Below are 26534 nucleotides of genomic sequence, written 5' to 3' on the forward strand. Positions count from 1 at the left end.
TATAAGTTTTTTTATAACATTTTAGATAATAAGAATAGTTTATAGGATATAAGTCCCGGCCGTTCTTCAGTTAATAAAGAAATACTGTTTCTGTCTTACAATTAGCAGGTTTATCTAAAGCTAGTAACACTGGTTGTATTGTATATTTTATTGACATAATTTTAAATTTTATAACAGAATATGGTCTTGCATAAGGAAGCAAGACAAAGTCGTTGTTAGCAATCCCGAACAATCTGTGAGAGATGAAGTCAGCTATGTGCATAATGCATATCCAGGGGTTAGTACAAAGCACCTCATTGCATAGCTTTCACCCATGCAGTGACACATCAAAAGGATCAGTTTCTGTAGAAGAGCACTCAACGCATGGTTGCTCCACTGTGTACTGGTTCGGTACAGGGTTTATCGACTCGTCCGGCGAACATAGCCCACTTAGCTCTTCAATTGGATTTGGCCCCGTAGTACACGCGGAGGCGACAGTTCCGTTTTTGTATATTGAATGTTCTAATGCGTTCGTGACGGCATAATTACAAACAAAGTAGTACGCGTCCGAACCACCATCCAACCAATGCTGTATAGCGCATCCAAGTTTGTCAGTTTGATCGCTTACCATCTGAGTAAAGTGCCCTATCGCTGGTCTGAAACAGAAGGAAGAATAAAATATCCAGTACGACATAAAAGCACTCGCTACATTTTACCCTTTGTATCCTGCCGGATAGCTATTGAGTTGATCTTGCGTAGTGTCTTTATATTCACTCCACCATATATTGATGCCGTTCTTCACCAGATCCTCAGGCGCCATTGTCGAGCCAAACTTTGACAATATTATGTTCTGTCCGGCCCACCTGTACACACGCGTATTTCGACAACTATCGTGTACATCGATGCAGCTACGAGCATTGTGGCCAGCTTGCTTTGCCAATTCCGTATCCCAGGTGATCGTGGGCATGCGAGTCGCTGGAAGAAAAGATTCCAACTGACCCATTGCAAACTTCGATCGACGTGTGTTGTGCTCGTACAGTATCAACGACTGGAGATTCGAGTCCAGTACTACTTCTTCAGCACTCTTGCCATCGCAGGCCGGACCACCGGTTGCTGGAGGAGGATTACAGCCGACGTTCTCCAATTCTACAGAGCAGTAAGTTGTGGTGCAGTAGTCCGTTTCTGCCTGCAGGCCACTGAGCAAGCAACATGCTATCGTCACTATCAGAAGACAAGAAGATATGTTTAACACAGTACGTTCAATTAGTGGCAGCAGAATGTATCGTTCTACCGAATATCCAGCTCGCCATTCTTCAAGCACTTGTTTCCCGTCGCCGGTTCAGTTAACTGCAGAATGACACTTGTGCAGCCCAGCGTTTTTATATCGTCTTATAGGAAATAACGAGCGTTGCTTCGAAACCGAACAAAGAATTGACCGTATTATTGAAATACACTGCATGTGTGCATGTGTTTTAACTAACATCACCATACGTTAGCACGACTGCAAGTGAGCAAACATTCTGCATCCAATATTGTTCCAGATTCGCGTTGTACAGCGTAACGAAAGTTCTGGAAGAATAATGCACAGCTTGATCCAGCGCGGTAGAACAGTGGTTGAGGATCGTTTGGTTAGTTATGAAGAACCAACGTAGTTTGAAAACTTCACTTGAGTAGATTAACTTGAAAGGACTACCTTGACAGGAGCGTTTATAGTGTGCAGTCTGATTGGTAAGCTCAATATCAGAGAGGCAGCAGCAAACTTTCCCAACTTTCCACTGGCTAACAGTGAACGCAACATGCTTGTGGAGAATAAACGTTTGTCCCAACTCAGATAGATTCACATTAGAAGCTTGCTTTCTGTATATCCTTCCTTCAAATCGTACAAAACAGCTAGTCCAGTCGTTGCAGACCGTGCGAGGTACTTCTTACTACCAAGACAAGATCTCCTCAGATGCTCTACTACCTTAAACCATTTACTCGTTCTTGTTATAATGGAGGTGTTATATTTAAGTCATCGTTGCCAGAACCGGTCTGCAACGCACTTCGCTAGCTTCCAGGTATTTCTAAGAGTTGCTCCTTTTCCCACGTCTTATACTCTGTCTTGGATCATCTAAGTTGCCCACCTGAAAATAGATGGGTGTTTAGGATTATTTTCTCATTAAAAAGGACTGGAAGTTAATGGCCTAATGTTTATCATCGCTTCTGAATGTTGCAGTATTGTTTCCAGCGTTCCTTTGTCCAGTTTGCGTGGCGCATCGACCTAAGTACCGATTGCGGTTTTCAATAATCTAAGTAATCTAATTGGGATCAAAGGTTGCTATTGAGATACGCGCTTGGGATCTGGCTACCAATCATATTTCGCACATATGTTCGCATTCAATTTGACACATATGTTTTGCTACAACTGTTCTACATGGCACTCTTCATGGAGATGCTTCGAAAACACAACGGTGAGGTCCGCTCGACAACAGTTGTTTCAACAGTTGCTTCGGGCTCGGCGAGATGCAAAATAAATGTATTCGTGTTTATATCAACTCAAATTTGTCACAGTATATTAGTTACGTTGAATTAGCTGATCGTTGAAGAAAATAAGATGATATGTCGTTGGTATACATATGCCATGGGTGGTATGATCGCGTGTTTCGATAAGATATTATTGTCGTACAAAATACAAGAAACAAAATACAAGATTATAACTTCAAACGATAGTGGTAGGAAAACTTGGATTGCTCGACTAATTCGTAGGGTTTTGAATAAACGTACATCATTGTATCATCAACTTTTCACACCAGTAGTTACAGTTAGTAATAATATCCAGTTATCGTTACTCAATACTTTTGGACATACGTCACATTCGTGCTTTATTGCAGTGCATTTGAGTAGTTGTAAACAGGCATTATTTTTTCAGCCGGTGAGCACAGTCCGCTTAGTGATTCCATCGGGTTGGGTCCCGTAGTACAACCGAAAGTAGCTTTTCCAGTCTTGTATACTGCAGTACCAACCACGTTCGTTACAGCATAGTCACAGACAAAATAGTACGTGTTAAACTTCCCATCCAACCAGTACTGCATAGCGCATCCAATCCTAGCGGTTTGATCACTTGCCATCTGGGTGAAATGTCCAATCGCAGGTCTAAAACAGATGCAAGAATGATGATTATCAAGTGACATCTTTTCAAAGTAGTACAATTATAACACACACCCCGTGTATCCCGATGGATAGCTATTAAGCTGAGATTGCTTAGTATCACTGTATTCTTTCCACCAGCCATTGATGGCTTCCATAATCAGCTGGGAAGTGGTTCTGGTCATGCCGTAAAACTTGGATAAGGCAATGTTCTGTCCGGCCCACGCGTACACAGCTGTGTTGCGGCATTTATCGTGTCCATAGACGCAGCTACGAGCATTGTTGCCAGCTTGCTTAGCCAGTGCCGCATCCCAGGTAAGCGTAGGCATGCGAGTCGCTGGCAGGAATGGCGTACAGGACGCACACGGCGCCAACTGGCCAAGGGCAAGCTGTGATCGACGTGTGTTGTGCTCGGAAAGAATCAAATTCTGCAGATTGGAGTCCATTACCACTACAGCAGGACTCTTTCCAGTGCAGCTAGCACCACCGGATGCTGGAGGAGGATTACAACCGACGTTCGTTAGTCCCGGACGACAATAAGTTGTTTTGCAGTAGTCCGTTTGCGCCAGTAGGCCACTCACCAAGCAGCATGCGATCGTCACTAACAGAAGTCGGAAAATGTTGATCATCTTTGAATATCTGGATGCTCCTCTCGGTATCGATCTACCTACCGAATATCCAATTTGCCATTTTCTTAGCACTAAAAGGGACCTGAGTTTTACTGCCTGGAGACACTTGCGTAGTTCGGTCGTTTTATATCGTTTTAAAACAAACAATACCTGTGCTCAACACCAACACACATTAAGCAGTTGTATTGTAATTTACGGTTTGTATGTATTTTTAGCATACGTATGACGTAACTACAATGTAGTCTGATTGTTCCATTATTGCTCCCATTTTCGTAGTTGAGAGCTCTTTACGATTACACTCATCTCGTCGAATTTCGATGAAGTGTTATTTATTGGAAAAGCAAGCTCAATTCGTGTGCTGTGTTTCGGGGAAGTGGTTGTGAATGATAACTGTGTTTTTAGTAGAAGTTTTAGCTACTTAATAAAAGTAGTTTATTGTGTGAGTTGTTCTGGAAAGTGACATTATTGAAGCAGCAATTTTGAAAGTAAAATGGATTACTTTGTACATACATAGATCATAATATTTAAAAGAGGAGAAGTTATCGGTCTGATCTAGTCTTATCCAGTTGTGTATGGACGTGTTTATCCAGCATGTTGATGTTGTTGATTTACAGAGTAAAACGAAACAGACAACCGTCTACAACGATGTACACTTACATGACAGAATTGAGATCCAATTGCTGATTCAATTATTACGTAATCCCCCCCCTTTAAATCAATCGCTATACAAATTTTTGTTGGAGGCGATGCATAACGTTTCCATGGTAACATAATTTCCCACACCCATGGATCATTTTTTGTGTGGAGCATTTTTGATTTCACATCTCTTCCTTAAACTTCTTTCTTACAACGTCTTCTATGATCCTCTCGCCAGCAATTTATTTTTCCATGAATACTATGGTTTTAGCAAATGGTTTAAAAATTCTCTTAAGTAATCTATGTAATATCATCGTATTTTGACTAATACAAAAAGAAACAAACATACTATCTAATAAATTTACTAAGTACTCACGCCAGGCTGACTTGCTTGATTGTTGCTAATAATTTAAAGCAGTTTTAGAACCTACTTCAATTTATACAGCTACGACTCTGCATACTTCATTAACCATGTTTGTTTTCAAGCTGTCCGTATCTTTCATCAATATAATTGGTATCATTGGCATATACCAAGTTAACTAAAGTAAACGAGATTATGGATTGGCTAACGACGGCGCTCGAACGTAGGTGGTTTAGAAGACTCTTGCAGCAGGCCAAGACCATGAAGTGCCGGAAAACTTAAAACTCAATCATTAATTTAGCATGTCAATAAAAAATTGCATTTGGTTTGGAAAAACACGGTTAAATTGAATTGATAAGCATCGTAAAATGCAGCACCATTAACATCAACCATTTTAGCTGGTATGCTGAGTTCAAACACGGCCATACAAACACCGATCACAATCGCACGTTCACGTTCACGTTCTAGTTGGCAAAAGTTATTCACTGTACTGTAAATGAGCTTCCGAGCACTAAATGATATTGGATAATTAACTGATGTAGGGGTAATGATTGATGTATGATTATATGAAGCTCTTTACGATAGTGGATAACTTGGATGCATCATTCTGAGTCTGTTTAGAGCTTTTCTAGTTCAATGTAAGTTTTAAGAGTCGACGATGCTTGCTATGTGGCAATGGATGCAAAATGGATCCACTACAACACACAGGAATCCAAAATCACCATCTGAGTAGACACCAGAAGTTCTCAATGAGTGGGTATAAGAAGATCAAGAGACTTGACCTTTAATCAAACGACAAGTAGATAGATAACATGGAATTTGTATAAAAATTCTTAAATAAGTTAATTTTTCATATATAGATTCAGAAGCGAGAATCTCAGTATAGTCTTATTTTATGTTACGTAACAAAAAGCAAACCCCTCCCCTTCACCCCTATATAACGAATCGTAACGCTGGTACTGACCCCCTCCCCAATTTGAATAACATGACTCACAGTGTATCAAGAAATAACCCAAAGGCTTTGTTAGTAATCCGGAAAATTTGGATTGATTTTGCACCTGGGAGAGATGCACTCAGCTAGATGCACTGCTGATATCGGCAAGTTACTACAAAGCATCTCATTGAATAGTTTTCATCTTGAAGTATCTTCAAATTTCGAATTTATTAACCAAATATTAAAATTGAATCTAATCTCAACAGTATCAAATTCCATACTTCTGAACAGCATATGTCACAGTATGCGGTTATGCTGCAGAATTTGGAAGTGGATTTATCGACTCCGACGTCGAACACAGTCCGTTCAGTGCGGCAATTGGATTTGGTCCCGTTGTACATCCGGAGGCGACAGTTCCGCTTTTGTATACAGGACAACCGAGGACGTTCGTGACGCCATAATTACAAACTAAGTAGTACGTGTCCCATTCTCCATCCAACCAGTACTGCATAGCGCATCCTAGTTTGTCAGTTTGATCGCTTGCCATCTGAGTGAAATGTCCTATCGCAGGTCTGAAACGCAAGAAAGAATTCAAAAATCCTGTACGACATATAAGCACTCACCACATTTTACCCTTTGTATCCTGTCGGATAGCTATTAAGTTGATCTTGTGTGGTGACGTTGTATTCACTCCACCAGGAATTAATACCTTCCTTAACCAACTCCTCTGTCGTCTTTGTCATGCCATAAAACTGTGACTGAGCTATGTTCTGTCCGGCCCACGCGTACACAGGCGTATTACGGCATTTATCGTGTCCATAGACGCAGCTACGTGCGTTGTTGCCAGCTTGCTTAGCCAGTTCCGCGTCCCAGGTAATCGTAGGCATGCGAGTCGCTGGAAGAAAAGATTCCAACTGACCCAAGGCAAGCTGTGATCGACGTGTGTTATGCTCGGAAAGAATCAAAGACTGCAGATTGGAATCCAGTGCCACTACTGCAGAGTTCTTTCCAGCGCATACAGGACCACCGGTTGCAGCAGGAGGATTACAACCGACGTTCGGTTTTCCAGAGCGGCAGTAAGTTGTGGTGCAGTAGTCCGTTTGTGCCTGCAGACCACTGGTCAGGCAGCATGCGATCGCGACTGTCAGAAGACAAGAAGAGATGCTCGTAACATGACTTCCAATAACCACCATCAGAATGTTTCGTTCTACCGAATATCCAGCTCGCCATTCTTCAAGCACTTGATTCCAGTCGCCGGTTCACTTAACTGTAGAGTGACACTTGTGCCATCCGGGCTTTTTATATCGTTTTATGCCACCAACATGTGTTTTACTTCAAACCCGAACAACGAACGAACCGTTTGAGTTAAATGCATTAGGTGTATGGGTATTACCCAAAATTAAACCATACGTTAGTACGCTTACAAGTGAGTAAACATTCTGCATCCAATATATTTCCCGATTTCGCAGAATTGGTACTTCATCTGGATGGAAGCTTCGCATGCTACAGCGAAACACAAGTTCTGGAAACAGTACGAAAAATTAGATCCAGCGCGGTAGAACAGTCGTTGAGGATGGTTTGGTTAGTAATGAAGAACGACAGTAGTTTTTAAATGCATCTACCGTGAAATATTGAAGGTGAGATGTATTTGTTCAACCTTTTCTGAATGAGCTAGTACATGAATAGAACCAATCGATTGAAACATATGACTTTGTTTGTAGCATAGTATGTGGAAAAACAAAAACAAACCTTCTGCTCAATGCCAAGGTAATAATTACAGGATGTTTATATTTGACGAAAAACCTTCCGGAAGCAGTTTGTTTATCTTTCTGTGAGGGTAAATGTTCACTTCAAGATTACTAGTCAGTACTTGTATGAGGCATTAGAGGGGGTCAGTACTTGTATGTTACGCTGAAGGGTTTATAGCATCAGAAAAATCGAAGGACCTTGTTGTTAAATAACCTTTAAAAAAATTTATGATTATCATTTTTTGGAGTTTTTAAGTAATTACGATAACTGCTGTTTCAACAACAGGAGTTTCTTTATTCATACTGCTTAGATATTACATGACAGTCATGGCCTACTAAGTCGTTAAACCAAAAATAGGAAAGATTTCATTACGAGTCTCACGATAACAGCGCCCTCTATTGGAAAAAATACTTGTTGCGGACAAGATGATCGTTTCTATTGTCGATTGAAGTCAATATAACAGTTAGTTCAATTCATTTAAGTCACTACCGAAGTTCCAAATTGGTGTTCTAATAGAATAAGGGGAGTCTTTGTAATAGAGTAATAGAATAAGGGAAGTGTTTGTTTTTGTAGATGTTTATCTGCGTTATTTTGAACTGTATACAAACAGCATCAGATTCTGGGCAAACATATGCATAAATATCATGGTAGAAATAAGGTCGTTTAGAGTTTTGACTATTCTTTTTATATATTCTATAGTAGATAACACTTCTACAGGAAAACAAGAAGCAATAGCAATGTTTGTTTCGAAACACAAAATGTTTCGCTCTTTATTCGTAGATTCCAATACAATCGACCCGTGCCTTGTAGTCAATAGAATTTGTGTTTGTATCAGTTCATTCACAAATGTCGCAAAGTAACCCATATCACCTTCATCACTGGTATCCGAAGGTAGGTATCATTTTAGACCAAAACAGACGAAAATTACTCCACCCAAAAACAACTAGCATTCACCACCACTTCTTTGACGCACAGCTCACGAAATGAGTTTTTTGTTCCGAGAATTCACTCAGAACACCCAACTTTTGTCTAGATTCGGGACCGACTGCGAAAATGGGAGCAATAATGGATGCAGATTGTTTGCTCACGTATAAACGTTCTAACGTATGGTGTTGTTGATTCGCGTTGAATACATACACAAAGTGAGTTTGAATAACATGCTTCATGCGGTGTTCGCTTTTGGAACAACGCGGGTTGTTTGTTCCTAACTGATATAAAACGATCGAGCAACGCTAGTATCACTCAACAGTGAACGGAAGCATCGACTGGAACCAACAACAAAATGGCGAGCTGGATATTTGGTAGGTAGAACGATTTACTAAGTAGGTATTAGATCGCCTGGGTTGATTATTTCCTTTTCTATTCCGTTAGTGGCGATCGCATGCTGCCTGGTTAGTGGACTACAGGCGCAGACGAACTACTGCACCACAACCTATTGTAAAGCAGGAATACCCAACGTGGGCTGTAATCCCCCTCCCGCAACCGGTGGTACTAGCTGCGCTAACAAGAGTCCTGCCGTAGTGGTAATGGACGCCAACCTGCAGACTTTGATTCTTTCCGAGCACAACACACGTCGCTCAAAGTTTGCCTTGGGCCAGATAGCGAGGTGTCCATCCTGTCTGCCATTCCTGCCAGCGACTCGCATGCCTACGATCACCTGGGACGCGGAACTGGCTAAGCAAGCTGGCAACAACGCACGTAGCTGCGTCTATGGACACGATAAATGCCGTAATACGCCTGTGTACGCGTGGGCCGGACAGAACATTGCCATGTCACAGTTTTACAACATGAACAAAACCACTTCCCAAATTGCTCTGGAGGGTATCAATGGCTGGTGGAGTGAATACAACGTCACCACACAAACTCAGCTGGACGGTTATCCATCGGGTTATACGGGGTAAATTCCGCGACTGTCGTACAGGGTAACGATTTTTATTGTCATCCGGTTCGTCCTTCCGTTTCAGACCTGCAATTGGACATTTCACCCAGATGGTGAGCGATAGAACTGACAAAATGGGATGCGCTATGCAGTACTGGTTGGATGGAATCTGGCAAACATACTACTTTGTCTGTAACTATGCCGTTACGAACGTCGTCGGTCATGCAGCTTACACGAATGGAACTGTCGCTTCCGGTTGTACTACGGGACGCAACCCTATTGCTACGCAGAACGGACTGTGCTCAACGGCTGAAAAAATCGTCCCTATTTACAACTAATCGGAATTTCGGTTACCGAAACAATAATATTAATAAAGCTCAAATGAGACAATTCTTGTCCAAAATGAAAATCTAAAGTGAGATCTTATTATAAATTATTCCGTTCAGCCATACAATTAAGCATAGATACACATTCTTTATGGCATGTATAGACATGCTATAAAAATCCCAAGATTTCATTGAAATTCGCAATAATGGCAAGACAGAAGACAGTTCAATGGGGTGGCTTTGTATTAACTACCGGATATTTGGATCGTTTACTTACAGCTGGGAGGAATAACATAAACAAGTGTTACGCCATGAAACAAGTTCCAAGTTCAAGATGCTTTCTTGCGGTGATCACAAATCTATCTAAAGATGTGTTGATCGAAGCCAAACACCTTCGTAGCGTTCTGTTCACAACACATATTATGACCAGCTTCGATACTCACAATCGGCTTTTTAGATAAGCCTACTAAGTCACAAACAGCCGGAATCTTATCATTGAAATCCATTCAATAGAGCTGTACTATGAAAGGCGATCCAGACATACGGTCGTCGGTGGTGATACGGTGACTTAATAATCAGATAAGAAGCAAAATTCCGTGCTAATCTTTTGTTAATTCCTCGTTATTTCATTGATTTAACACATGATTTATTACAATTTCGTTGAAATTTTCAACCGAACGATTATCGGTACTGATATCAAACACGACAAACCCGTTTATGGTACCGATTGAACTACCTCATTCTCCGAGCACAGACCCGAGTAGTGCGAGTTTACACCAGTCGTACATCCCGAGGCAGTAGCGCCGGTAACATACACTGGCTGATTCACGATGTTGGTGAACGAGTAGTTGCACACGAAGTAGTACGTGATCCAAATGCCATCCTCTAGCCAGTTCTGCATGGCACATCCCACGGCCCAGGTACGATCGCTAGCCATTTGCGTGAAGTGTCCAATAGCGGGTCTGTACGGAAAAAATTGAGATCTCGTCATAGCATCATACACGATTCTTCCAGCGCCAGTCTTCCATTACTCACCCAACATGGTTGCTCGGGTAGCTATCGATGTGCGCGGTGGACGTATCGAAATGCTCTTCCCACCACATGCGTACGGAATCTTCGATCAGGCTCTCCACGGTGAGAGTCTGTCCATAGAACTGCTTAATGGCCAGATTCTGACCAGCCCAGGCGAAGTCTTCCGTGTTGCGGCATTGGTCGTGCTGGAACACACAGGACCGTGCGTTGTGTCCCGCCTGTGAGGCCAACTCAGCATTCCAGACCAGGGTGGGCATGCGTCGGGCCGGGAAGAACGGGCTCACTCCTCCGGACGCGATCTGGGAACGGTGTCTGTTGTGCAGCTCAAGGATGATTGTTTGCAGGTGCGCCGTAATGGACACTACTGCCGGAGATTGTCCGAAGCAGCCGGGGCCTCCTGTCTGTGGCGGAGGATTACAGCCGACATTCGGTACTCCGCTCGGGCATAGGTTGGCCGTGCAGTAGTCGACCGAGTAGATGTGATCGAATAGACCCACCAAGAGAAGTGATGCTGCAAAAGAAAGAGAAAGATATGGTGGATTAGCAGTGACCCCAACCGCTCCAAGCAAAAGCCATCAGTACCTAGGACAAAGCGGAACATTTTGCTGGCAGTGTACTGAGTTGGCTCACGTCTGGACCCCACCGAAACTGGTTTGAAGCCATTTGGAAAGACGTGGAGTATTTATACTCCTGGCGCTTGAATCATTCCGTTAGACCTCATACGGAGCAGATAAGCGAAACATTATCGATAGGCGAAGCTTGTGATTTCCAGGAAAGCAAGCTCACGTCGATTAAGATTATTGATAAATACTCAAATGGGTGGGTTATCATGTGTTCATGCTATTTATTCGTAGAATTGAGTAGATTATCTCCGATAACCCAAACAGTAGTATCTACATGTAGTTCGACTTAGGACCATTCTTGTTCAAATCCGCAAGGTGCATAGGTAAACGTCCAAATAAGTAAAATGTATCAGGTTTGGAATGGCAGATCACCAAATTGGACCACGAAAATAGTGTATTGAATTCTTGATTAGATTAATCTATATTTGCAACAACATTATCACAGTTTCTCAGAAGAATTGTTTAATTATCAGTCGTATACCTTGGATCTAGATTCTTTCACGGATGGAGTAGTCGTAAGTGTACTTCGTTGTAGACGATTGTCTGTTTCGTTTTGCTCTGTAAATCAACAACATCAACATGCTGGATAAACACGTCCATACACAACTGGATAAGACTAGATCAGGCCGATAATATCTCCTCTTGTAGATGTTATGATCTATGTATGTACAAAGTAATCCACTTTACTTTCAATATTGCTGCTTCAATAATGTCACTTTCCAGAACAACTCACAGCAGAAACTACTTTTAATAAGTAGCTAAAACTTCTACTAATAACACAGTTATCATTCACAACCACTTATCCGAAACACAGCACACGAATTGAGCTTGCTATTACAATAAATAACACTTCATCGAAATTCGACGAGATGAGTGTAATCGTAAAGAGCTCTCAGCTACGTAAATGGGAACAATAATGGAAGCAGATTGTTTATTCACTTGCAATCGGACTACATTGTAGTTACGTCATACGTATGCGAAAAATACATACAAACCGTAAATTACAATACAATTGCTTAATGTGTGTTGGTGTTGAGCCCAAGTATTGTTTGTTTTAAAACGATATAAAACGACCGAACTACGCAAGTGTCTCCAGGCAGTGAAACTCAGGTGCCTTTTAGTGCTAAGAAAATGGCAAATTGGATATTCGGTAGGTAGATCGATACCGAGAGGAGCAGCCAGATTTTCGAAGATGATCAACAATTTCCCTCTTCTGTTAGTGGCGATCGCAAGCTGCTTGGTCAGTGGCCTACTGGCACAAACGGACTACTGCAAAACAACTTATTGTAAGACAGGAGTACCGAACGTCGGTTGTAATCCCCCTCCAGCAACCGGTGGTAGTAGCTGTGTTGGAAAAAGTCCTGCCGTGGTGGTAATGGACTACCAGCTGCAGAGTTTTATTCTTTCCGAGCACAACACACGTCGATCAAAGTTTGCCCTTGGCCAGTTGAAGCCGTGCGCGTCCTGTACGCCATTCCTGCCAGCGACTCGCATGCCTACGATTAAATGGGATACGGAACTTGCAAAGTTAGCCGACAATAATGCACGTAGCTGTGTCTATGCTCGTGATCGTTGTCGCAACACAGCTGTGTACGCGTGGGCCGGACAGAACATTGCCGTAGTGAAGTTTACCGGACGGATCCTAAGTACTTCCCACCTGATAGTTGATGCAATGGATGGCTGGTGGAATGAATATAGTGTTACTAAGCAATCTCAGCTTAATAGCTATCCTTCGAATTACACCGGGTGTGTGTTATAGTTACTCTTATTTCTAAGATGTCACTTAATAATCATCTTTCTTTTACATGTTTTAGACCTGCGATAGGAAATTTCACCCAGATGGTGAGTGATCAAACCGCTAGGATTGGATGCGCTATGCAGTACTGGTTGGATGGACAGTGGAAAACGTACTACTTTGTCTGTAACTATGCTGTAACGAATGTGGCTGGTTCTGCAGTATACAAGACTGGAAAAGTTGCTTCCGGTTGTACTTTCGGACGCAACCCGATTGAAACACTGAGCGGACTGTGCGCACCGGCTGAAAACATAAAGCCCGTTCCTAACTAATCCAATACACTGCAATAAAGTTCGATTGTGATGTTTGTTCAATTTTTGTGGTTAACTTGTTGTTGAAAGCGTCTTAATCGTATTAACTAATTTCCGAAATTATGTTGTACATGAATCTACAAAAGTTTCCACATTTAAACAACAACAAAATTAGTTTCAATTAAATATTCTCATAAGACGACTAAGCTACAGAAACAAATAAAAACTGTTTAAAAATCTATCATTAGTTTATTTACTATACATATTGTAATATTTCATAATTAACATTAAAATTCCCATCACTGGAGTTTGCAAGCACATTATCAACGATGTAATTGTCAATGTTGTCATCCTCGTCATCACTATCTGCATAAATTGTATCATTCCGAGTGCCAGAATCAAAAAAATATTTTAAGTGTATAACGACCCCTTTAATCTGACTTAGGCCATATTTTAAGTAATTATACCATATTTTATTTCAGGTCGATGTACACGCTGAAATACGGCACAAAATGGCACAGCATCCTAACAGCGAACTATGCAAATGTGTTGAAAGCATAGCACAAAATTTAAACGGCTGTAAAGCTAGAAATAAAACTATTTTTGATAAATCATTAAAGATTATGAAATAAAAATGCTTCCATTTAGCATTCCAATGGAACCGGAGCTAAAAATCATAAATGCAAAATATTGTCGTTATTCAGTGCTTACGTTCAGTGTGTCTTCAACAATGATTTTGATCAAAATTTTCAAAACGATAAGCTAAAACAGCATGGAAAGTTGTGTTAATCTTAAATAGGAAATTCATCCTGTAAGCTTATTTATAAGAATCAGGGACTACACTACGAAGTATTGTAATTATAAAACAAATCATTGAGCATCGCATGTCGATTAGGCATTTTTATTTCATTGCTTTTATAGGTTACTGTTCTGTCCGCTTAGTTTCTAACACTTATTCTTCACTGCTGATTGGGTTTTATAATGGACTGGAAAAGGATGCATCTACACTTAAAATGGTCTCGTCATTATTGCCAATTTATAATTTGTGCTTCATCAAAGATCAAGTTCAACTGGCTACAATCCCTACAACGCACGGCATCAGTACCAGTGATGCAGTGATCAGTGCATCAGTGATGTGATAATAGAATCCTTAAAGGGATTAAAAGGATTCTTCGAGCCCGAATCCTCGAATTCTTATTCGAATCCCAATCCCTCATTATGGTGTTTTGGCATGAAGACGCTGCGTTTCACTCCTTCCATTGTAATTAGGAAGGAGTAGACCCACTTTTGATGTTTTACACAAATTTACCTACATTTTGTAAAGATTGGTCCCATATCACATGCGATCCCATATCACAAATTCCAAGGCCTTGCAAAATGGGAACAACAGCTTTGCTTTGAAGTAATGTCACGTTGCCTGAGTGGTTGTATTCAGCCATACAGCGCACAAACACACACGCATACGTTCATGTGCCAGGCTATTCTGCATACACCACTCAGTCTGCGATCAACTGTCCACGGCAAAGGAGTGTTCCTCGGATGCGATCAGTGTTCATACTGTGATACGAGTACATGTAATACGTGATAACTAAGAGTTAATAAAAAATAGATTGCCAAGCACAACCAATATTGAACAAGTTCTCTGCTACGAAGATGGGAGCAATAATGAATTCAGCTTGTTTACTCACTTGTAGTCATACTTGACGACAAATACATTAAAACAGTAAATTACAATACAAACCGTAAATTACAATACAACTGCTTAATGTGTGTTGGTGTTCAGCACAAGTATTGTTTGTTTTAAAACGATATAAAACAGCCGAACTACGCAAGTGTCTTCAGGCAGTGTACTGGAAATTCAAGTGGTAGGAAAATGACGAGCTGCATATTCGGTAGGTAGATCGATACCGATTGAAGCTTCCAGATATTCAAAGATGATCAACATTTTCCGACTTCTGTTAGTGACGATCGCATGCTGCTTGGTGAGTGGCCTACTGGCGCAAACGGACTACTGCAAAACAACTTATTGTCGTCCGGGACTAACGAACGTCGGTTGTAATCCTCCTCCAGCATCCGGTGGTGCTAGCTGCACTGGAAAGAGTCCTGCTGTAGTGGTAATGGACTCCAATCTGCAGACATTGATTCTTTCCGAGCACAACACTCGTCGATCAAAGTTTGCCCTGGGCCAGTTGGCGCCATTCCTGCCAGCGACTCGCATGCCTACAATCACCTGGGATACGGAATTGGCAAATCAAGCCGGTAACAATGCTCGTAGTTGCGTCTATGGACACGATAGTTGTCGTAACACAGCTATGTACTTGAGGTCCGGACAGAATATTGCCTTTACCATGCTTAAAGGCATAACGAAAACCGCTGCCCAGCTGATTAAAGAATCCATCAATAGCTGGTGGAGTGAATATAGTGGCACCACGCAATCTCAACTTAATAGCTATCCATCGGGATTCACGAGGTGTGTGTTATAATTACACTACTTTAATTTCATTTCACTTGAAAAGATTTCTCTTGATAATCACCGTTCTTGCATCTGTTTTAGACCTGGGATATCACGTTTCACTCAAATGGTAAATGATCAAACTGCCAAGATCGGATGCGCTATGCAGTACTGGTTACAAGGACAAGAGAAAACGTACTACTTTGTCTGTAACTATTCTTCTATGAACGTGTTTGGTACTGCAGTATACAAGGCAGGAAAAGCTACTTCCGGTTGTACTACGGGACGCAACCCGACTGCGGCACTAAGCGGACTATGCTCACCTGCTGAAAAAATTGTCCCTGTTTACAACTAATCAAACTCGTGACAATAAAGCACGAACGAGATGTATGTCCTTAGTTAGCGTAAATTAAGTATATTATGTTTTTAATTAATAGAAAGAACCGGCCGAGTCGTATATCTCATAAACTATGCTTAATATCTAGTATTCCTACTAATTAACTTATTGATCTGTGGTGGGAAGATATTTCCACCATTGGGAAGCAACTTATCCAGGGTGGACTCGGTAGAAATAGTTCTATCCCTTCAGAATCACATAATTTCCTCCTTTATGTGACGGATGATTCGGGTATTCAGGTATTGATGCGAGAATGCTTTCATGGCAGTAATTTGTAAATGCCATCTTCGTTGTCCCTCGTGTGGACAGGTATATACAAGATGTTCTAGGTGTATTGAACAGTTACGGTACAGTTCCCGCGGTTTATAATTAGTGTCAAAGTTTTGACACAACCTGCCCATCTGGAGAATCGGAGTTTGGAATAAATGACGGGAGAGGGCGCAACCAGCGATGCAATAAAAAGGACTGCATTTTGAGGATCGCGTCCTATTCCTGTTGCAACGAAGTAAAGAACGATAATAAATTTTGAGCGTCTCAAAGTATAACGAGGCTGTTAGAAATATACCTTTATAATCCGAATTTGCAACAATTAGTGATTGCCTTGACATATCAACACAAGCGATACGTCAATCGAAAGCAAACGTTGTATCGCTCGAAAGGTGAAAATTTTTGAAATGCGGCAAAATTGATCAACCCGCCTTAATTGTGGAAACATATCACGTCTGCCAAACAATCTGCCTACATTTCTCTCATGTGAGTATCCTAGAGATAAAGGATCTTGCAATGGGAACGCTGTAAAGCTTCCCAAACACGACGAAACCCCGAAACAATCGCTCCTTCGAATGTGACTTCTTTTGAGCGGGTACCTTTATACACCTTCTTGTCATCTATGTCAGAAGAGGTGTATAGAGGTTTGACGTCCCTCCGCTGGTGTCAAAATGTTATCCGGACCAAATCCCCGTAGCAACGACTGACCGTGCGGCTAAGTGCCGTAGCATCATCCTGGCCGTTCAACTATACGGCTATAAATCTAGTAAGCTAGAAATCCAGCATGTCGTAGTTAAAATAACATTTTGTTTCTGGAAACAGATAAAAACAACGACGAGCTTTTCGACACACCTACAAGTAAGCGAGAAGGTACGGTACGGTCAACAAAGGAAAGGGATAACACGATGCACAGCACGATAGTACATAGGTAACTGGTAAGCTTTACTGTTACGTACTTTTACACTTTGAGCACTAGTATACTATTTGACACACAACACTATTACTGCTTATCGTCGATAACACTTCAATACGGACAGCCATTAACTTTTCGGCTTTCGAAACCCGATAATCTATGCGATCTGTTGCGGAGCATGCAAAACATACGTCTGTTCCGAACGACGGTTGAAGACAGAATGGAGATGAGTAACTTTTACTGGATAATATTACTAACTGTAATTATTACTATAAAAAACATGTTAGTTGTTGTTAGTTAATTGAAAATTTTACGAATTGAAAGAGCGCCCATGAACCTCAGGGCGGTACAATAGACATTATTTTCTTAACAATTTTAAAGATCTTCACTTTTTGGGAAGGTATTCTAAGTTTTTCCTACCACCGTCGTTTGGGGTTATAATCATTACTTCTTGTATTTTGTACGTCAATAGTAGTAAACCAACGAAATATCATCTTATTTTCTTAAACGATAAAAAAATCTCGTACCTTGAGTAAATTTGAGTTGATATAAACACGAATACATTAGGTTCATGTTTCTTGCATCTCGCCGAGCCCCTACTGTTGAAACAACTGTTGTCGAGCGGACCTCACCGTTGTGTTTTCGAAGCATCTCCATGAAGAGTGCCATGTAGAACAGTTGTAGCAAAACATATGTGTCAAATTGAATGCGAACATATGTGCGAAATACGATTGAACTGATTGGTAGCCAGCACCCAAGCGCGTATCTCAACATCAATCTCTGACCCAAGTTAGATTAGTTAGATTATTGAAAACCGCAATCGGTACTCTGCGCCGGTCGATGCGCCACGCAAACTGGACAAAGGAACGCTGGAAACAATACTGCAACAATCAGAAGCGATGATAAACTCTAGGCCATTAACTTCCAGTCCTTTATAATGAGAAAATAATCCTAAACACCCATCTATTTTCAGGTGAGCAACTTAGATGATCCAAGACAGAGTATAAGACGTGGGAAAAGGAGCAACTCTTAGAAGTACCTGGAAGCTAGCGAAGTGCGTTGCAAACCGGTTCTGGCAACGATGGCTTAAATAATACACCTCCATTATAACAAGAACGGGTAACTGGTTTGAGATAGTAGAGCATCTGAGGAGATCCTGTCTTGGTAGTAAGAAGTACCTCGCACGGTCTGCAACGACTGGACTAGCTGTTTTGTACGATTTGAAGGAAGGATATACAGAAAGCAAGCTTCTAATGTGAATCTATCTGAGTTGCGACAAACGTTTATTCTCCACAAGCATGTTGCGTTCACTGTTAGCCAGTGGAAAGTTGGGAAAGTTTGCTTCTGCCTCTCTGATATTGAGCTTACCAATCAGACTGCACACTATAAACGCTCCTGTCAAGGTAGTCCTTTCAAGTTAATCTACTCAAGTGAAGTTTTCAAACTACGTTGGTTCTTCATAACTAACCAAACGATCCTCAACCACTGTTCTACCGCGCTGGATCAAGCTGTGCATTATTCTTCCAGAACTTTCGTTACGCTGTACAACGCGAATCTGGAACAATATTGGATGCAGAATGTTTGCTCACTTGCAGTCGTGCTAACGTGTGGTGATGTTAGTTAAAACACATGCACACATGCAGTGTATTTCAATAATACGGTCAATTCTTTGTTCGGTTTCGAAGCAACTCTCGTTATTTCCTATAAGACGATATAAAAACGCCGGGCTGCACAAGTGTCATTCTACAGTTAACTGAACCGGCGACGGGAAACAAGTGCTTGAAGAATGGCGAGCTGGATATTCGGTAGAACGAAACATTCTGATGCCGCTAATTGAACGTACTGTGTTAAACATATCTTCTTGTCTTCTCATAGTGACGATAGCATGTTGCTTGCTCAGTAGCCTGCAGGCAGAAACGGACTACTGCACCACAACTTACTGCTCTGTAGAATTGGAGAACGTCGGCTGTAATCCTCCTCCAGCAACCGGTGGTCCGGCCTGCGATGGCAAGAGTGCTGAAGAAGTAGTACTGGACTCGAATCTCCAGTCGTTGATACTGTACGAGCACAACACACGTCGATCGAAGTTTGCTCTGGGTCAGTTGGAATCTTTTCTTCCAGCGACTCGCATGCCCACGATCACCTGGGATACGAAATTGGCAAAGCAAGCTGGCCACAACGCTCGTAGCTGCATCGATGTACACGATAGTTGTCGTAATACGCGTGTGTACCGGTGGGCCGGACAGAACATAATATTGTCAAAGTTTGGCTCGACAATGGCGCCTGAGGATCTGGTGAAGAACGGCATCAATATATGGTGGAGTGAATATAAAGACACTACGCAAGATCAACTCAATAGCTATCCGGCAGGATACGAAGGGTAAAATGTAGCGAGTGCTTTTATGTCGTACTGGATTTTTTATTCTTCCTTCTGTTTCAGACCAGCGATAGGGCACTTTACTCAAATGGTAAGCGATCAAACTGACAAACTTGGATGCGCTATACAGCATTGGTTGGACGGTGGTTCGGACGCGTACTACTTTGTTTGTAATTATGCCGTCACGAACGCATTAGAACATTCAATATACAAAAACGGAACTGTCGCCTCCGCGTGTACTACGGGGCCAAATCCAATTGAAGAGCTAAGTGGGCTATGTTCGCCGGACGAGTCGATAAACCCTGTACCGAACCAGTACACAGTGGAGCAACCCTGCGTTGAGTGCTCTTCTACAGAAACTGATCCTTTTCATGTGTCACTGCATGGGTGAAAGCTATGCAATGAGATGCTTTGTACTAACCCCTGGATATGTATTATGCACATAGCTGACTTCATCTATCCCAGGTTGTTCGGGATTGCTAACAACGACTTTGTCTGGCTGCCCTTATACAAGACCATATTCTATGAGTCATATTATTAAGTTTAAAATTATGTCAAAACATGTATACTATACAATACATCCAGTCTTACTAGCTTTAAATAAACCTGCTAATATGAAGACAGAAACACTGTTTATTTTATTAACTGAAGAACGGTCGAGATTTATATCCTATAAACTATTCTTATTATCTAAAATGTTATAAAAAAACCTATAGCTATGAAGATGAGTCACATTTGCTTCCCTTATCCTACGGATGCTTCTCATCCCGGTTGTACTCGGTAGTATACATAGTACATACTAACTTGTGTAGTAGCCCAAGACCTGGAAACAGTTATAGCATCATCCCTAGTCCCGACGTACAGTCGTTTAGACTTGCAGGCCCGGAGTTAGTAGCCCAATTTCGGTGTACTTTTAGCAACGTTGTAAGGTTTTGGTCCTATTGGTCTCCTTTGATCTCTGGTAATAATAGGATGTGGCCTATATTTGAAAGATATTGTCCTATTAATTAGAGTATGAGGCGCGGGAGATCTAAATGCCACAGTATGGTAGTGTCACCAATAACACGCAACAGAGTGGTGCTAACTTTTTCTGTTGAAACAAGAAACAAACAGTACAAACCTTATCATTGAATTTCATCCGCTCAATACCAAATCCTTTGTCTGCTTCTAGTCAAGCTAGCCAAGAAAAGAGTGATCAAGATATGTAGACGTCTGATAAGGTCTCGAATAATCAGATTAGTGTGGGTAGCAACAACCCATGCTGCTCTTTCGCTAAATCTTTTTTATTTCGTATAAACTTCGATTTATTGCAATTTCTTTGAAATTTTCAACAGTATGATCCGATCTGTTCCGATAGCGCAGGTCAAACCCGTTTATGGTACCGATTGAACTACCTCAAAAAAAAGAGAAAGATGTTTTGGATTAGCAGTGACCTCCAAGCAAAAGCCATCAGTACCTAGGACAAAGCGGAACATTTTGCTGGCAGTGTACTGAGTTGGCTCACGTCTGGACCCCACCGAAACTGGTTTGAAGCCATTTGGAAAGACGTGGAGTATTTATACTCCTGGCGCTTGAATCATTGCGTTAGACATCATACGGAGCAGATAAGCGAAACATTATCGATGGGTGAAGTTTGTAATTTCCAGGAAAGGGGGGTGGGCTAGGTGCATTCTGGTGCAAAAGGGTTATCAATTGATTTTCTTAATCACAATACTATCTCGATTGTAGATTGAACAAGCAATTATGAGTTTGTTCGAACTTGTATCCGACCTCTTTTCCCAAAAAAAGTCAATCTAAGTGGTTTTGATAGCAATCCACATTTTTAACAGGTGAATCGAAAGCTTGAACACATTTTATTGGTTTCATTACATCAAAAGAACACATCACACCTGAATTGAATGACATATAATAGAGCATTACACTGTATTTGATTCATAAGGTGATTCAGGTTTAATGCTAAAAAAATTATCTAGCACCTGCATGCATTAACCGTTTAGTATTCGCTTTCCTGTACAAACATTTGATGAGTTTCATTAGTGTTTGCGCCATGCACAAAACCAAACACAGGACACCGCATTCCACGATAAAATTGCTCTTGAATACAGCACCAATTAAGGCTACCGATGAACCGTATCAGGTCACCGCACCGTGCTAAGCTTTACGCTAATTAATTTGTCACCGGGCGGAAAATCGAGGAAGAGTTCGCGGTGATGTTGGCGGTCAATTTACAATCGATCGTGATTGGCCACAGGCTATTAACGAAGCTTCCACGGTCGGCATTTGGTTGCTTTGGGTGCGAGTAATTCTGGTTGTAATTTCGCTGTATGGATCCGATTTTACACGCCGCTCGTTGTTTAGATGAATTTCGTCAGCTCCATGCACAATGAAACCATCTAAATGGCCGCTGGCGAACAGCTGCATCCTGCTTTGTCGGCTCAGCAGATGGTGTGCTGTTGTTTTTTAATGAACAGCAACTAACGACTCCATCGCATCGGGGTGTATGTGAATCGGAACGGGCCATTCTCGCGCCTCGAGGATCAATAGGACCGACTGACGTGAGGGTTTGACTATTTATGAGCGAATTATTGCGTTCGTTTCATGCCGGTTTATGACAGCCGCGTACAGTGTGCTTTAGTGGTCGGTGCACCATCCTGTCGGTCTGTAGGAAATTCTCCGCGGGTACGAAATTCGTTCGTATGCTCAGCGTACAAGATGTGACCCGATAACTCGCGTCCCGGATTTATGAGTTGCATATAAAAATTAATCACAATCCACGGGTAACGACATATGACGCGGGCAGGAAACCCCCAGGAATCAATAGTGCCGTGGATGGGAGATTTGAGTACGGGGCTGTGCATAAATATTATTGCGCGGGATTATTTTGTGACAGACAGCAAACCGGATCCGTACCGGAGATACTTATCTGTGGGCCGTCCATAAAATATTTGTGCAGCAAAACGGACGTGAAGTGGTGCTCGAAGAAGAGATGCATTTGAAGAAGGTTGAGAATTTGGGATTTGTTGACTGATAACTTGAGTGGAGCAGATTCGCCCCTCAAACTAAACTGCAGAAATGGGACAATACGGCCTATATAAGTTAGTAGATTATTTCATTCAGGAGTATCTCATACCTGACCTAAGTTATATGGAATTATTACAGTCAATAAAAAACCTCTCCTAACACTGTTGATATATTCGAGTTAAAAAAGTATCCACATTGCTTACTGATCGCTCTGCAGAACTTTAGAAATTAATTTCAAATATTTATTTATTTATTATTATTTATTATTTATTTATTTTTTTTTTTAAATTATTTTTAAAATTATTTATTATTTTTATTTATTAAGAATTTCAAGGCACATAAAAGAAGAAAACAAATATCTCTGTTACATTTTACGATGTATTATAATGTAATAATAATATATAAATATTGCTGTAAACTTTTCCATATGTTAACTCGTCGTATAAATCTGTAAATAAATCTGTTTCACTTCTCGCTTTAAAGCACAAAAAAGGAGCTTTCACCCTCAATAAAAGGGATGCACACCGAAAAAGCACATTTTATTGCACATTCCATTTGCTCGCTTCCACCAGTGTGGAATTCCGCAGAAATCCGCCACCGATTTGAGGATGGGATAATAAAATGACCCTCCTATCCGTCTTTTTCCCTTGTCTTAAGCAAATCGTGCATACTTGGATGTGTAGATAGAAGAAGAATAAAACCAAAAAAAAAACGAAAAACAAGCCAGAAATCGTACGGAAGTCAAGCCAATAATCGGATTGCTGAAGATATGCACCGTGCGATGCTGTAATCTGTTGGGGTTTTGCACAGTTTAATATGCCGTTTGTAGCACCGATGCTTTCTCAAGCAAAATTTGATCGAAAATCTGCTTGCGTTGATAGAAATGTTTGCAGGTATGGGAAAAAACTTTGGCCCTCCCACAAAGAACGTGAGTCGATATCGCAATCGTCTGCATATCGCAGTTTATTGTACCAGCAGAATAATCTGCTCGTTACAAAGCGAGTTTTATTCGCGTTCTTACGCTTAAAGAAAGAGCCCCCGCCTCCCCGAAAAATGGAAAGGTAAGAAAAGCATTTCTATCATGCACCATTAGGGGTTATGAGCAATAAAAAGACAATCGGAACGGCTTGCGGGACGTTCGGTTTAAACTGGGCATGCTTTTTCTTAAACGGCGTCAAGCGGATGGAACAAATCAAGGGCTGTACATGCTAGGTGCTTATTTCCATTTATGTCCCGGAAAGCGATGAACGAGTCTCGGAAGAGTTTGCCACGGAGGACACAAAGCAATAAGAAAACGATGCAATTTCCTCACCTTTCCAATGGCAACTCGACCGGTCAAAAGTCACGGCGGAAGTTGATGGGTAGCGTGTGGGTCCTTTGTTGCAACACGGTGTTTCCACCACCGGACACCGGCAAGTGCCTGCTGTTGGGTGTCACGCAAAGGTGACGATAAAATCCAAAATCCGGAACGAGGACGCTTCGGTTCGGGGTGAAGCCGTTCGCTGCTGACGGCTCTTTATTCAGCAGCTAAATTTGGCAAACGCGTCTACGTTTCCCGTTGGCCACCGTGTGTTTGACTGTTTGTCTTTGTTTACCTCTCCAGACGTGGCCTGATCGATAGTCGGTGCACCCAGGAGTGCGCCGTGCGCTGTCTGTCTGTCCTTTCTTTGTGTCGGAAGGACGAAATGGCAATGCATGGAAGGATCCGATGCTAGTGATGCTGCTTCCTAGTCGTCTGTTCCTGTTTACCTTAATCCATAATTCTAGCCGGGTATTTGTGGGGCAGGTCTTTATGTTTGGAAACTAACCCATGCTGAGGACCTTTTTTTTGCGAATTTTCCATGAGAAAGCTTTCTCCCTATCGAACATGACATCCGCACGATGGATGGCTGTTCGCACGTTTCTTTCACTGTTGATTCAAATCAGCTGTCAATGAGCGGGATTTTGGGATGGAGCAATCGAGCACGGTCACACATCGTTGTACGAGCTGGCAGAACGAAACTAGAGGTCCACATTGTCCTAAACGGTGGACGTCTATCGCCATCGCCGAATCGTATTATACGGCAGCGCTGTAAACTGTTTGCTTAACAGACGACAAACATGAACATTCTCACGAGATCTTGCCATAAACAAAACAAAAACAGAATAAAAAAACAAGTATCAACAGCAAGCTAAATGATGTTACATGTCGCTAAGGAAGAAGCGGTCCCCCTTATGTCGCATCTAACCAAACCGTGTCGCATTCCAAACCCGGCAAACCCGGTCGATGAAGCGAACGGAAGCATAAGCAGTGCACGAGCATACTCGCGGGTGCGCGAAATCTAATCTGCTGCCGGGAATTACATGACTCGTAAAAGTAAATTAAGTTGCATGCACCGTACTTTCACGTCGCTGCTAGACAGCACCATTTTACCACGGTTCCCATCCCGACCGACCATTAGTATTGGACGGGCAGCGAGGATAGCGAGAACAGCCAATAAAATGTATTTCATTTTGACGAATTAATAAAAATTATATTAAACCAAATGGTTCGGCTGCAAGCCCGCGTTCGATTGCTGATGATTGCGCTTGCGGAGCGTCCGGTGTGGACGCTAGATTAATAGTAAATATTAAAAGCAATTGTGTTCGGTCCGAACTGGAGTCTGAACATCACGTTCACTGTACCGGATCGGATTGTGTTTGTGTTATGCGGTAATCAAATTATGCATCGCCATAAATCGGAGTGTGTTGCCTGCATTGTACACGAAGGGCATCCTTTCCTATAAGGATTAGTATTATGCTTTGATAGAGATAGCAAAAGAGAGAGACAGAGAGAGAGTGTTGGATCTGCTCTGATCGAACGGAACATAATCATGTCGGTTTTCAAGGTTATATTCTCGCAACAACATTGTTTGTTCATTAAATCTTCCAACCCCTCGTATCGTGTCCGATAAGGTTTGCTCCGAGAAAGTTTGCTATTCCGCAGCGTTTGCCGTGCCCGTTTGTATGAAGCATGTGAACAACAAAGTGCACGCCAAATTGCATAATTAATTACTCTAATAAATCAATCAAATAGAAGCATTGTGGCACACTTTCTTAACGCCATCAGTCAAACATAACTTTATATCGCAAAACTTTACATCCTAAATCTTTTCTTTTGTGTGTTTCACTTGTATTAAAGCAAGAAACTATACTCGATAAAGAATGCCCTTGGCTTTTTCTCTCGAATAAATTTACTGTTTGAAAACTTTTCCCTTTTGTAGCGTGCCACGATAGTGCATTTGCAAAACACCAACCTTTAGCTGTTTATGGGATATTATCCGTTGTTGCTGTCGTTGTTATATTACGTATTCCTGGGATTTTGTACCTAGTCGTACAGTGGAGTGGAGTTTTGCATCGTGTTGTGTGTACGTTACTGTTTCCGTATTGAATAAACTCGGCAGCGTAAAGGGAAGGGGTTGGAAAATGGGAAGCAGATGATGAAAAGTGTCCAGTCCGACAACCATTATACCGTAAAGTTCGACTTCGATAATAAAGAAGCTGGTATACTTGCAAAGAGATGAACAACACAACAAGAGTGTAAACAAGGGCTGGTTCATGCGTCGTGTCGGTGATGCGTAGGCAGTGGTCTAGTACAAGACCGTTTATTTGCTTGTTTTATTGAGCACGTTTCATGAGAGCAATTAATTTCAAATGCTTCTAATTGGTATTGAAAAATATTAATGCGGTCTAATCACTATCACAAAGTAATATTAAGATAAACGAATTTTACTTTTCTTCAAGAATTGCTGCATGCTTAATTTATAAA

The 26534-nt window shown here is 41.6% G+C and overlaps 8 protein-coding genes across 8 annotated transcripts; 4 read left to right on the top strand and 4 right to left on the bottom strand.

Annotated features, from left to right (window-relative positions):
- Nucleotides 1–307: 307 nt before the first annotated feature.
- Nucleotides 308–1301, bottom strand: LOC128302863 (antigen 5 like allergen Cul n 1-like). The gene is made up of 3 exons (XM_053039709.1): nucleotides 1271–1301; nucleotides 696–1200; nucleotides 308–635 (listed from the first exon to the last, which is right to left on the bottom strand). Exons 1-3 carry the CDS (start codon nucleotides 1287–1289, stop codon nucleotides 308–310), a joined length of 852 nt encoding a protein of 283 aa, XP_052895669.1. The 5' UTR covers nucleotides 1290–1301.
- A 1539-nt stretch (nucleotides 1302–2840) lies between these two features.
- Nucleotides 2841–3801, bottom strand: LOC128302864 (antigen 5 like allergen Cul n 1-like). Its single transcript, XM_053039710.1, has 3 exons — nucleotides 3777–3801; nucleotides 3181–3706; nucleotides 2841–3111 (listed from the first exon to the last, which is right to left on the bottom strand). Exons 1-3 carry the CDS (start codon nucleotides 3793–3795, stop codon nucleotides 2841–2843), a joined length of 816 nt encoding a protein of 271 aa, XP_052895670.1. The 5' UTR covers nucleotides 3796–3801.
- A 2174-nt stretch (nucleotides 3802–5975) lies between these two features.
- On the bottom strand, nucleotides 5976–6910 carry LOC128302865 (venom allergen 3-like). The gene is made up of 3 exons (XM_053039711.1): nucleotides 6877–6910; nucleotides 6299–6806; nucleotides 5976–6237 (listed from the first exon to the last, which is right to left on the bottom strand). Exons 1-3 carry the CDS (start codon nucleotides 6893–6895, stop codon nucleotides 5976–5978), a joined length of 789 nt encoding a protein of 262 aa, XP_052895671.1. The 5' UTR covers nucleotides 6896–6910.
- Nucleotides 6911–8696: 1786 nt separating this feature from the next.
- On the top strand, nucleotides 8697–9631 carry LOC128304379 (antigen 5 like allergen Cul n 1-like). The gene is made up of 3 exons (XM_053041560.1): nucleotides 8697–8715; nucleotides 8786–9311; nucleotides 9379–9631. Exons 1-3 carry the CDS (start codon nucleotides 8697–8699, stop codon nucleotides 9629–9631), a joined length of 798 nt encoding a protein of 265 aa, XP_052897520.1.
- Nucleotides 9632–10334: 703 nt separating this feature from the next.
- On the bottom strand, nucleotides 10335–11252 carry LOC128304855 (antigen 5 like allergen Cul n 1-like). The gene is made up of 3 exons (XM_053042095.1): nucleotides 11234–11252; nucleotides 10655–11162; nucleotides 10335–10581 (listed from the first exon to the last, which is right to left on the bottom strand). The coding sequence occupies exons 1-3, from the start codon at nucleotides 11250–11252 to the stop codon at nucleotides 10335–10337; spliced, it is 774 nt and encodes a 257-aa protein (XP_052898055.1).
- Nucleotides 11253–12399: 1147 nt separating this feature from the next.
- On the top strand, nucleotides 12400–13341 carry LOC128304319 (venom allergen 3-like). Its single transcript, XM_053041495.1, has 3 exons — nucleotides 12400–12424; nucleotides 12495–13020; nucleotides 13089–13341. The coding sequence occupies exons 1-3, from the start codon at nucleotides 12406–12408 to the stop codon at nucleotides 13339–13341; spliced, it is 798 nt and encodes a 265-aa protein (XP_052897455.1). The 5' UTR covers nucleotides 12400–12405.
- Nucleotides 13342–15193: 1852 nt separating this feature from the next.
- LOC128303750 (antigen 5 like allergen Cul n 1-like) lies at nucleotides 15194–16127 on the top strand. Its single transcript, XM_053040808.1, has 3 exons — nucleotides 15194–15212; nucleotides 15283–15790; nucleotides 15875–16127. Exons 1-3 carry the CDS (start codon nucleotides 15194–15196, stop codon nucleotides 16125–16127), a joined length of 780 nt encoding a protein of 259 aa, XP_052896768.1.
- A 2996-nt stretch (nucleotides 16128–19123) lies between these two features.
- Nucleotides 19124–20117, top strand: LOC128302866 (antigen 5 like allergen Cul n 1-like). The gene is made up of 3 exons (XM_053039712.1): nucleotides 19124–19154; nucleotides 19225–19729; nucleotides 19790–20117. Exons 1-3 carry the CDS (start codon nucleotides 19136–19138, stop codon nucleotides 20115–20117), a joined length of 852 nt encoding a protein of 283 aa, XP_052895672.1. The 5' UTR covers nucleotides 19124–19135.
- Nucleotides 20118–26534: the final 6417 nt, after the last annotated feature.

This window comes from Anopheles moucheti, chromosome 3, assembly GCF_943734755.1.
Source record: "Anopheles moucheti chromosome 3, idAnoMoucSN_F20_07, whole genome shotgun sequence".
Taxonomy (NCBI): domain Eukaryota; kingdom Metazoa; phylum Arthropoda; class Insecta; order Diptera; family Culicidae; genus Anopheles; species Anopheles moucheti.